The sequence below is a fragment of the Anolis sagrei genome, chromosome 1, assembly GCF_037176765.1.
Source record: "Anolis sagrei isolate rAnoSag1 chromosome 1, rAnoSag1.mat, whole genome shotgun sequence".
NCBI lineage: Eukaryota > Metazoa > Chordata > Lepidosauria > Squamata > Dactyloidae > Anolis > Anolis sagrei.
The window spans coordinates 68,139,862-68,152,988 of record NC_090021.1 but is presented as its reverse complement, the minus strand read 5'-3'; the positions used below and the strand labels follow the sequence as shown (position 1 = coordinate 68,152,988).

Genomic DNA, 13,127 nt, shown 5'->3' with positions numbered 1-13,127 from the left:
AAGCACCCCTGACAGATAGTCATCCAGCCTCTGTTTAAATGCTTCCAAAGAAGGACCCTACACCACACTACAGGGCAGAGAGTTCCACTGCTGAATGGATCTCATAGTCAGCAAGTTCTTCCTAATGTTCAGATGGAATCTCCTTTCTTGTAGTTTCAAACTACAAGAAAGAGAAGACTTCAGAAACAGGTGGTAGATGGACAGAAATATGATGTTTTTTTTAACTTTGCTCCCAACAGGATTGTTCAACAGTCTGTCCATAAACAGTATGTCTAACAAATGAGAAATTAAGAAATTAATGAGCATATCAATTTTAAAAATGAATAAAAAACCCTGAATATACCATGGTTGCTCTCCAGGTTTCTTGTCAATCTTCTTTGATAATGCATTTGTGCTTCATAAAGAGGTCTAATGATGCAGTGGTATGACCTACCTCAAGATGATGATGGCTGCCTTATGTAACAAACAGAACATGAGACTTTAATGACCTCACATGAACTATTATTTGTAATTCAGTGAAGCACTATCAATACTCTGATCTGAATCCCTTTTAATTTAGCTTGCTCCTGCATTTTTTAAAGGGTGCCGACTTGATCGGTCTTATTGATGGCATGTACTGGAAGAAGGGAAGGAGATGCGCTCTTGTTGATTGCTCTGATTATCTAAGCAGATTTTGGTGTCATCCACTCCAATTTCTTCTTGGAATGCCTGAATGGGATGGAGTCTCTTTTATTTCCATTCTAGTCTGACATGTCTAACAAATGAGAAATTATGAAATTAATGAGCATATCAATTTTAAAAATGGATAAAAAACCCTGAATATACCATGGTTGCTCTCCAGGTTTCTTGTCAATCTTCTTTGATAATGCATTTGTGCTTCATAAAGGGGTCTAATGATGCAATGGTATGACCTACCTCAAGATGATGATGTCTCTCTCCTGAGGCATCTGTACAAGGACCAAGTAGCAACAGTAAGAACTGACCACAGAACAACAGACTGGTTCAAGATTGGGAAAGGCATACGGCAAGGCTGCATACTCTCACCCAACCTTTTTAACTTGTATGCAGAACACATCATGCGATGTGCGAGGCTTGATGAATGCAAAGCTGGGGTGAAAAATGCTGGAAGAAACATTAACAACCTCAGATATGCAGATGACACCACTCTGATGGCCGAAAGCAAGGAGGAGCTGAGGAGCCTTCTAATCAAGGTGAAAAAAGAAAGCGCAAAAGCTGGGTTGCAGCTAAACGTCAAAAAAAACCAAGATTATGGCAACAAGAATGATTGACAACTGGGAAATAGAGGGAGAAAATGTGGAGGCCGTGACAGACTTTGTATTTCTAGGTGCAAAGATTACTGCAGATGCAGACGGTGGCCAGGAAATCAGAAGACGCTTACTTCTTGGGAGGAGAGCAATGTCCAGTCTCGATAAAATCGTAAAGAGTAGAGACATCAGACTGGCAACAAAGATCCGCCTAGTCAAAGCCATGGTATTCCCTGTAGTAACCTACGGATGTGAGAGCTGGACCTTAGGGAAGGCTGAGCGAAGGAAGATCGATGCTTTTGAGCTGTGATGCTGGAGGAAATTTCTGAGAGTGCCTTGGACTGCGAGAAGATCCAACCAGTCCATCCTCCAGGAAATAAAGCCCGACTGCTCATTGGAGGGAAGGATACTAGAGACAAAGTTGAAGTACTTTGGCCACATCATGAGGAGACAGCAAAGCCTGGAGAAGACAATTATGCTGGGGAAGGTGGAAGGTAAAAGGAAGAGGGGCCGACCAAGGGCAAGATGGATGGATGGCATCCTTGAAGTGACTGGACTGACCTTGAAGGAGCTGGGGGTGGTGATGGCCGACAGGGAGCTCTGGTGTGGGCTGGTCCATGAGGTCACGAAGAGTCGGAGACGACTGAATGAATGAACAAGTCTGACATTATGCTAAGAACACTGTTCTTTCTTGTCCATATGTTATTTTTCTACTCTGTTTTAGAGTGCCTGTGCTTCCAGGTTATCCTGTGTTGCCATATATTTGATATTCAGATGACAAAAGGTTATATATTCCCTCTTACGTATTAGGAATAGTTGCCCCCTACATGAATGGGTGCCTGAAATCAGTAGTGAATGGATGTAAACAGACCTGTTTGACAGACAATAATGTTGATGGAAAGATCCACATGAATTTGTTTTGCTTCAGTGCATTTATGAAACATCTACACCAGAATTAAAAGTTTCATAACATTTATTGAACTATAAATGGTGAAAGATCACAGACAATTATAAAAGCTGTGAAGAATATATTGAAATCATAGGCCTATGCTTAAACTATAATACCTAAAAATTGTAACATTATAAGCACAGACATACTGGTAAAATAATACATGAAATATCATCATATATTAAACAAAGGTGAAATATAGAGCGTGGTTAAGTGAATACAAAATAAATATAAAATCTCCCAACACACTCTCCAGCCCTATTATCTTCATATGTGTTATTAGAATGTCAAAGAATAAAGTATATGAAGACAATACATAACATATCTATCTATCTATCTATCTATCTATCTATCTATCTATATCTATCTATCTATCTATCTATCTATCTATCTATCTATCTATCATCTTTCCATCTGTCTTTCTATCTACAGTATCTATCTAGAAACTATACATTAGGAACTGTAAAAATAGCACACTAAAAAAAGATAAGAAGAACCATTGGTAAAGCAACCGTTTTGGAAATGTTCTTATCTCAAGCCTGCCCTTATGTTTTACACCAATCCTGCAGAAATACATAAAGAGATAGTGTGCTGTATTTGAGTGTCCTTCACTGACTAGGGAGATTAACCAATTTAGAGCTGTGTTGGTTTAGATGGGGTACAAGATTCCTTGTTCTAATTGTGGAAAACACTATACAACTACAAAATGAAGTATCCATACTATATTTATTGTACAGAACTGTCCATTGCAGAGTTTAATATTTTGTTTTAATAAGGGCAGATCTGTCTTTAAAATCTAAGAATAGTAAGTCATGATAAATGAAGAAAACCGGGAAGACAACATCAGGTTCTAAGCTTGGCAAGCTGGAGAACAGATGTATAAAGCAAACAAGAACACAACACTAAATCTCTATCTGAGAGCTAAATTTTTTTTTTTATTGAAATGATAGATTTTCAGCTTTCTTCTTGCTCTTTGCCTAGGTTTTCTGGAACTGGTCCCTCCTCTTGATCCTTGCAGGATCTATAAAGCACTTTATAGAGTGTCTCACGAGGCCTCCGCCTCCGCCTCCCAACAAGAAAGTAAACAAAAGGATCAGCACTGCTGTTGATTAAGTGGAGGCACGAAGAACAGTGAAAGACAATCCATTCAACCTCTGTTGCTGGATACCAATAGACAAATAGACACATGAACTTATGGGGCAAAGCAAAAAAGAGGAAAAGAACAACGGTGATAACAATGATGAGGTAAAGTCGGGCTTGAGATGACGGCCGTGAATTTCTCCGTATCTTAATAAACATACTGACACTGCAAAGGACCATGACTGGACTAAATAACAAGAAAACCATGGTAAGGAATATGGTTGTAGCAGGAAAGTTTTTGTAAGCTGGATTGTCAGTTGCGTCTACGTATGACCAACAGGTGAAATATTCCATTCCAGTCACCACACAGGAGAGAACCCATAGAAGAGCACATAATATGGTTGAGAGGTGTTTGGGGCGATTAAAGTGGTAGCAGATTGGATTAAAAGCACCAAGGCATCTCTCGACACTAATGGCGGTCAAAATGAAGAAACTGGTACTGCAGCCAAAGATACTCAAAATATCAAGTACACTCCAGAAAAAATCATTAAAAGAAAATTTGTCCCACAGGATAAAGCTGAAGACCCAAAATATATTATATGAAAAGAGTACAGTGAAATCAGCAATGGCAAGATTCAGGACATACACAGTATATTTAGTTCTTTTGATTCTACAACAGAGAAACCAGAAAATAGTTCCATTGCCAATTAAACCCAAAATGGTGATGGGTGCAATAGCATAAGACGAGATTGTAACAAAATTAAAATCTCTATTAGTTTCATTCCACTTTTGGGTCTCATTCATCTTTGTTACATTGAGAATCCGAGTAGGCAAGGAGTTTGTCTCAGTCATCAGGACACGTCTGGTACGCACAATACTTCTCCCCTTCCTGTAAAAACAGACAATAATTCCAGAATTAGATTGCTTTGTATTGGTACTGCATATAATAAAGTTTTGGAAGGTCCAGTCTAATAAGAAATATGTATGAAATGTGTACAGAGAGACCCCAGGGAGAAGGCAGAGAAAACTTCATTTTGGGAAAGGGTCCAGTTTAATTGACCCTTAATTGACTGCAGTGTGCTGCTTGTGGAAGAAGCTGTCTGTTTTCACATTGCTTGCCTTTTCTATCTAGCTGAATGAGATTATTATTATTAATATTATTATTATTATTATTATTGTCATATCAGGAGCGACTTGAGAAACTGCAAGTCGCTTCTGGTGTGAGAGAATTGGCCGTCTGCAAGGATGTTGCCCAGGGGACGCCTGGATGATTTGATGTTTATATCATTCTTGTGGGAGGCTTCTCTCATGTCCCCACATGAGGAGCTGGAGCTGATAAAGGGAGCTCATACACCTCTCCCCAGAGTCGAACCTGCGACCTGTCGGTCTTCAGTCCTGCCGGCACAGGGGTTTAACCCACTGCGCCACCGGAGGCTCTGAATGAGATTATAAGACAATAAGAGATATAGAATATACAGAATGGGAAAATTCAAAGAGATGGTGCAGCCTGAACCACTTTGATGCTCAAAGCAGAGCATCATTATTTTGGGCAACCAGAAGTGATATCTTGTGGCATCACTCTCAATGGCCTTTAGGGTCTTTTTGTGATAGTGGCGGGCAGGCAGGGGATAGTGGGGGAGTGAAACACTCTTTAAGCACACATTTCAAATATTTTTGAGCAGAACAGGGAGTGAATTTGAGAACCGATCATTTTTGGAGAGGTGTGGGCTTAGATTAATCTGTAGCCATCTGCACTTGACTTCCAAAGCCATGTGTATGCCCCTCAGGTCATATGATTCTCACCCTTGTACTAATACTTCAATAAGATTGATGTACACTTCCAGTGCTTCTATCTCCTCTCAAGTTGCTTCATCCTGCTATATGTCAAGGCTTATCATATATCAAATTATAGAGCCTCAAAGTTTCTAGATTGCAAATTGGAAAGGACTCTTTAATGGTTGCCTAGAAAAGATAATTTCAGCAAGTGTTGCTTGCCAGGTGACAAGGAACACCAGATGAAAATCCCTTCTTAGTGCAACTTTGAAAGGTATTCTTAACACAGATGGGGCAATCCTATGGAAGGGAAAACTTGCAGATGGGTTGAATAATCAATGTAATAAGAGTGGGCTTCATCTAAATAAAAATGAGATTTTTTGCACTTTCAGTAAGAAAGGGTTTTATGACAACAATTTAAACATTCTTTTGAAAATTTGTGTAATTATTGTGGTTTTCAAAAAAGTATTATTGATCAAATCTGTTACTAATTGTTTAAAAAGCTCTAGGGTTTTTGGGGGCAATAAACCAACATTTTTCATAACAATTAAAATAATAACAACTGTATATTCTGGAGATGTCAGCAAAAGTAATGGTGCACATGACGAAAACAACAAGTCTTCTTGCACAAAACTATGTATTTCCTCTCTTTTCCCCCTCCCTCACCAGGCTTTCAGATCTCCACTTATCCTCCCAGGAATGATGATGTTTCTTGGGGAAGAGAGGGTTAGATTTAAACTTTCAAGTTGCATTAAAATTTAGAAGCTAGTAGAAAAAAACTTAAGAGTGATAAAATAATGTAGACAGGAAACTTGCAATTTTACAATTTTGTTGATTAGTACGATCCAAGAAGAAACACAGACAGATTCTCACAAAGAACTGTACGCACAGTGTGATAGTAAAGCTATTATAATGTATGAGCACCCTTTTTGATTTAGGTAGAGCAGGTCTGGGACTACAATATGACCCCCATATCTGGTTTTGAGCAACTTTTGTGGAGCGGAGATTGTATTTTAGGATCTGAGTATCACCACTGCATTCAGGCAGAAACACATAGAGAAGGCGAAGGAAACAAGAGTTGTCCTTTGTGAAAATCTTCTGGCCAAACTGTATTCCTGAAAGTTTGGTGTGGGAGCAAAATACAAGCTCACCTGTGTAAAGCTGTGAACCTCCCCTTACAAGAAAAATAGATAAATATTTCTGACATTTTTTTTTGTAACTATACAAGCACTCTAGTAAACCTCTGCTATGCTCTTTCCAAAGAACACCAAGCCCAGATCAGTTCTGGAAGGCCTGAAGCTTTGGACCCCTTGATAAACTGGAGTGTGCATTATACCTTGTGTGTGGATATACTTACTGGATTTTTAATAATGTGATTCCAAAAGTAGGAAATGTAACACAGCATTACCCCTGTATCCATGGAATACCATGGAAACTGGGGATTCACTTACCTGCATTCAATAAAATGTGTGCCCTTCTAGATCCCCCAGGCATTTCTAAGGTATATTTATTTATTTATTTATTATTTGAACTTATATGCCACCACTTATATTTGAACTTATATTTCCACCAGAAGTTACCATAGTGCGATGCTGACAAATTCCCATACAGGATAACTCTCTAGAGATTTGCTAGGTCCTCCATCATGATTCTATGGTAATTTTCAGTGGAAGTTTGTTTCAAAAGGGTTCAATTATCCACATTTTCCTGTTTCCACAGCAAGTTCAGGAATTATTCTCCATAGGTATGAGAGTTGTACTGTATACCAGGGATTCTTCGGGGTGCTTTTTGACTGAAATAATTTTATGTGGCCTGGGTATATAATAGATATACAAATAAAGCATTTACTGATAACATGATGTAACACAATTTTTGTTCCTGGGTTATAAATGTAATTTCCTAATTGGTTGTATCATAAAAAAACATGGGAAAAGTTTATTAAATAGCAAAAACTTTGCACATTGAAAAATTAGAAATTTCATATTTTCATGAAGGAAAATTACAAAATGATGTAGTTATACTCTGGTTTTCTGGAGCATAACAACTATTTTCAAAGTAATTGTGGAACAGGAAACAACACTTTCAAATCAGGAACAGATTTTTTTTTAATTTTGCTACATAATGTAATAAATCACCATTTGAAAAGCCAGCTAAATAGGCCAATTTTCTTTTTTATGAAGTATAGCTGAAGCATCTTCTGCAGTCCACTGTTGCAACACAATGTAAATGTAAATGCTGCACAAAAGATTTGTGTAAATGTCTGAACAGCCACTAGATGATATTCAGAACACTTTTACTGTGGCCAAATTTTTCGGGACCCTAACATTGAGCTTAGAGGACCCATGGTTTAAGTAACAATGCTGTATGCAAGGCTGATGGAACAATAAAAGGGAGAAACTCAGCAACAAATAATCATTTTAAACACAGGAATAATAGAGTTTTTCATATGTTGTTGAATTGCGACTCCTAGCAGATATAGTCAACATGGCCTATACTGATGGATGCTGAGAGCGATCGCCCATAGTTTGGAAATGACTTAAAGAAACACAACAATTCCTAAACTTTGTAACAACCATAGTGATATTACTGTAATTAGTAATTACAGTAATAGCAGAATTACAGAATAATTAGGCATCCTCTGAAGATGCCAGCCACAGTTGCAGGAGAAATGTCAAGAGAAAATGATGCTAGAACACGGCCATACAGCCCGGAAACCACATAACACCCCAATAATTAGGCATGTCAGTTGTGGATTTCAGCATGCAAAGAGAGACATTTTGTCTTGCTTCTAAGGCCAAAAAAGGAAATTATTTCTCCAGCTTTTCATTCCAACAGTGATTTCCCAACCTTCTCTGAGAAATGCTACTATTTTCAATGTGAGAAATCTATGACCCCAAACTGGGGGCCAGATTTGTATCATTCCATAGGGATTCTCTCTATCACCTCAATTTGGAAGTCATTTATATACAAAGATCATTCTTTATAATTGAAGTGACAGTTAGGGCATTGCTGGGTGGGGTGGGAACTGAGAGCCAAAGAAAAAGTTTTAGGGAAGCATACCTAATTTGCCCGAAAGCAAGCAGAAAGATATCCAGCAGAGATGTTCTGATGCCAGTGTCATAGAAAACACAAATTAAAAGTATCAGGGATGATCTTTGCCAAATTAAATCTCAAGCTGATAATACTAAGATCCTTTTGTGTTTGAAGTGTGAAGCCTTTAACAGAACTTTTGGCTTGTACAATCAGTTTTGCTTAAACTAAAAATTGAGCTCCTCATAGGAGGCTTGGGAAAAGGGGAGTTTCCCTCTATTTCCCATCCTCTGGGACGCCTTTTGGATTGATGTTTGGCACGACCTTTCATTCTGAATAATCATTTTTCTGACTTGAAAATAAGTATTGCTGTAATTATTTTATTGTGATTTGTAAAAGTTTAAATAAGTTTATTAAAACATTTAATTGATTGTACACAGGTCCCAATGTGGAGCAATTTATATAGTAAATTTTAAATACCACAAGAAGAGGGCAAAGCATCCCTATTACATAGCTGCCCAGCCTCATTTTGAAGACATCCAGAGAAATAAACCCTACCACCTTGAGCCAACCAATTTTATCTCCAAACTGCTCTTACTATCAAGATATTCCTTCTAATGTCCAATCAAAATGTACTCTCCTATAAAATTCAAACTGTTACATCTGGTCCAACCGGCCAGTGTAGGAGAGAATAGCCCTGTCGCCTCCTCTCTGTCATAGTTCCTGGGATAGTTAAAGAGCACAATCTTCTTATAACTCAATCTTTTCATCACCAAACTGAAAAAGCCCAGCTCCTTTAACTTATTGTCATATGTTTTGTTCTCCATTCCACTTCTCATCCTTGTTGCCCTTCTCTGAACCAACCCCAACATGTCTATATCCTTATTAAAATGAGGAGCCCAGAAATGAATGTGGTACTCCAGATGAAGCCTCACCAATGCAGAAAATAAGAGGACTATTATTTCCCTTGATGTGGAAACTAGAATTCAATTCATGCAGAATAAAATAGTACTCACCATCTTGCTATGCATGATACTGCTGGTTCATGTTCAGCCAAAGTTTCCCCCGCATGTAACACTAATTAACTATGCATCCCCTATCTTTCCATTGTGCATTTGTTTTATCTGGCCTAAATGTACAGCTTTGCATTAATTTATGTTGAATTTTATTTTATTAATTTCTACCCAATGTTCTAGTTTAGGCCTTTTTGAATGTATTCCAATGTTTCAATCATTCCTCCTGGATTTATGTTACCTACAAACTTGATAAAGATTACTCGAGCCCCATTATCCAAGTCAACGTTGAAGTATTTAAACTTTCAGCATTATTAATGTAGGTATGTATTTAATTGCTTTAAAAATAATAAATGTGTGAGATAATGTCTTTATTATCAAACTGTGCTGGACTCAATTGTCAAAGAATATAGGAGTTTATTGTTGTCCTTGTGTTCATGTTAGAGTCAGTAAAATTTTACCCAGCTCCCTGACTTCTTTTTTTCTAAGATTAGGACTCAAGGCAGCTTTAACAAAAATACAACCCAACCTTCCAATATTTCAGAGATGAAAACCAAGTCGTGTGTGGCCAAGCAACATCCAGAATATGATCAAGATGACAAAATTCTATTAGTGAGGAAGAACGCACTGTCAGGCTATGTATTTTGCCCATGCAGAGTGCAAGGAAGTCTCTAATTCTTATATGTTACAATTTCTGCTTTTTGGGGGGTGGAGGGATGTTTTTATAATGAAGCAGAAAACAGTCAGTCTACTCCTGCAGGATTACTTTTCTAATCATGAAATTAGAACTGCAATCATAAATTGAGAGTATGGATTTACTTCCTAATAAACACCCAGTGAATAAAGGTTGTAGTTTTTCTCATGAAAAGTTAAATAAATTGAGTAATACAAAAGAAAAAGAAGAGAAAAACCACGGAGTCTTGCACAGATGCATACCAGAAGGAGGAACTCCTTAAGCAACACCAAAAAAGGAAGACACTGTTAGTTTAGCTTCTCTCTTTATCCCTAGCGGAAAAAAATCATACAAATCAAACAGTTTTGTTCATATTGGGATTGTCGTGTAAGATACAAATCATTTGGCAAACCATCAGCTCCATGTATTACTGATGTTTCTTCAAGGAATACTGCATTCTCTGATGTTCTTAGAAATAAAACTGAAGTTAAGAAAAACTTTATTAATTTGTAACTCCCACACTCCATCGCTGCTGCAAGTACAGATTGGAAACTCATCCCATCACTGTGTATGTATTTTCAGATAGGAAGAAAAACTGAAAACACAATTCAGGATGCCCGTTGAGGTATGGACAAAGAGAATGACTTCATGGTGTATAACGTGTATTCATACAAGGGTCCTTGCTCCTGCACATATAACAAAAGGAAACTTCTTGGAGAGAGTTTTGAACTCAGGGAAACTGACTTTTTGTGAGCAGATGAATTGCCTTTGAACATCAGCACTAACAGACTGCTGTAAAGATTGACAGATCTGTATCACTTTACCCAGCTTTTTGAAAATTTAGGTTAAGGGACATGATTTGCATCTTCTGGATACTATTACTTTCTATCCTAATTCTAGAACTGTATCCCAGCTTTAATATCCCTCTGCAGACATGGATGCTAAATGCTAAAATAAAATCAGGTAGTCTTAGGACTTCATTACATTAACAATTTTAAACGCCCTAGGACGCTTGCAGGCTGCTTTAAGCACGAAGCCTACCAGAGCCCATCAGATGACATAGGGCTACTTCCAATGGGGCTGCAAGCGTCCTAGGATGTGGAAAAGACAACCTGGGAGGCTTCCTGTGTTCCCACTGAGAAGAACAGGGAGAGCACGGAGGGAAGCTGGACGGCAAAGCCTCCCCCCAAGGGGGGCAATGTGGGGCGTGGGGTGACGATTTCCCCCCACCGCATGGCGAATCCCCTGCTATTGACCACCATTTCTACCTCAATGTGATGAGGTTCATAAAGGTGCTGCCATATTCCTTTCCCCTCTCCCTCTCCCTCCCTCTTTTTCTGAAGGGCAGAGTAAACATGAGAGAGAATCAGCTCTATTGAATCGTAAGGAAGAAAAGATAGGAAGAAAGACTTTGTGGCTAATACATTTTTGAGGTTTTCAACTTATTCCTTCAAAAGCATTAAGTAATATCCAGTGATTCTGGTGTAAATACAATACATATTGAGGTATTACAGGGATGTTAACAGTGAGAGGAAGAAAAGAAATTTAAAGAAAATCATATGCATCATCAATAATAATATAATGTGTGCATTTATGCATGAATAGCTGAAGTATGTGAAGAGGTGTTGTGAGTGAGGAACCTTATGGATACCAAATATAAATAATAAATAGGCTGTTGGAGCTAAGAATCATAAGTGCAGGAAATGAAAATGCATGTTAGCTGAGTATTACAAATGGCATCACACATTTTTGGGGTTTCTTCCCCAACCTTCATAAATCTCTAGTACTAAAAGTTAAGAATGTTTTTAAAAGAAACAATTTTGAAAAGAAAACAGTTGTTTTCATGTTATTTAAAACCAAAGCCCATTTATCTAATCCCAAAATCAGATTAATAAATAACCAAAATCATAGACAGAAATCTCAGGAAAGATGTAGACACCTCAACTTTCCTGATTTTAAAGTAGTACACCTTATTGCTCTTTTTACAATATGCTTAAAAGAAAATATGTCTCCTTGTATTGTTTTCTTGTCTTGGGAAAACTCCTTGCCTAGAATACTAGTACTTTTGGCCTTTTTCACGTAGATTCTAGCAAAATGGACAACACTCAGATTACAAATAGTAAACAAATGAGAAATTCAGAAAAGCAAAAAGAGAGAGGGCACAGGGACATACAAGCAAAATAAATTATCCAGAGGGAAGCATAAATTAGGAAAAAAGTGGAAACTTTGAAATATAATAATCTTCTAATAAATACATAAGTATGTCTCATTAGTATTACTTACCAGATATCATCCAGTGTAGTGATTAGAAGTGTGTCTGTCTTGGAAAATCTAGTTGGGGGGATTTATGATCTCCCAGAGTAATGAGCAGAACAGAAAAAAACAGTCGCCGACAGGAGAAAGAGAATGTCAATTATGTAGATCGCATCTGTGTTGGCAGAACAAATCTGACTGGCAAAGAAACAGATGTAAATTATTTGAGAATCTAAGGCAACAAACTATATCTCATTCCCCCAAACCCATGAGTATGTCCCATCTGACCAGATCTTTTCTCTACTCCTGAGATTATTGACTGTATCTGTTAAACGTTTTCTGCTCTCTCTCGGAAGAGGCTGGAAATGCCTCACAGATCTAGCAAAACTTCGTGATTTATGTCATATTGAGCGTGATGGCTACAACATGGAGAAAGATTAGAGAGTTTCAGTCCCAATGGAACTATTAGGAGCATGTTCTGACTGGCTTCCCACTGCTGCCTGATTTGCTAAAAGAAATCACACAGTAAGATAGTACAGTCTTTGTCAAATCATGTCATCGATTTCCTGAATCCAGAACCAGTTTATTGTAAAGCATTGTTCATCTCTGTTGGCATGTTCCAGCATGTCCTTTTTACCTCTATTCATGCATGTGTGGCACAAAACTATATATTAAGTGTGCATTGCAACAAAGACTTAAAGAAAAACCAAAAATTGATTGTATTCAAATGTTACATATGGGATGAGAAAAGTATGTCCTCTGCACTCTCTAAATCTTTGAAGAGCAAAAATCATTCCTAGAGGAGGCAAGCATTTTCAATTGCCATTCTTAGGGCGATTCCACACAGGACTTTAACCCGTGCCTAATCAGGTTTAAGTCTACATATTTTCCCCCAAAACCCGCACTTTCCTGGGGGGGGGGAGGGTCCCCCCAGAAAAGAAAATAGCTTACCTGTCTGGCATTACCACATTGCTGGAGCTCTCCTGGCACGTAGAAATGATGTGCCAGGAGAAGGGGGTAAGGTGTGAGTTTTCTCTTCCCCTCTTCTCCTGGCGCATCATTTCCATGTGCCAGGAGAGCTCCAGCACCAT

General features: G+C 38.1%; 1 protein-coding gene across 1 annotated transcript; it reads right to left on the bottom strand.

Moving 5' to 3' along the window:
* Positions 1-2,220: 2,220 nt before the first annotated feature.
* Positions 2,221-13,127, bottom strand: LOC132761103 (proto-oncogene Mas-like). Its single transcript, XM_067465545.1, has 2 exons — positions 12,988-13,127; positions 2,221-4,321 (listed from the first exon to the last, which is right to left on the bottom strand). Exons 1-2 carry the CDS (start codon positions 13,125-13,127, stop codon positions 3,169-3,171), a joined length of 1,293 nt encoding a protein of 430 aa, XP_067321646.1. The 3' UTR covers positions 2,221-3,168.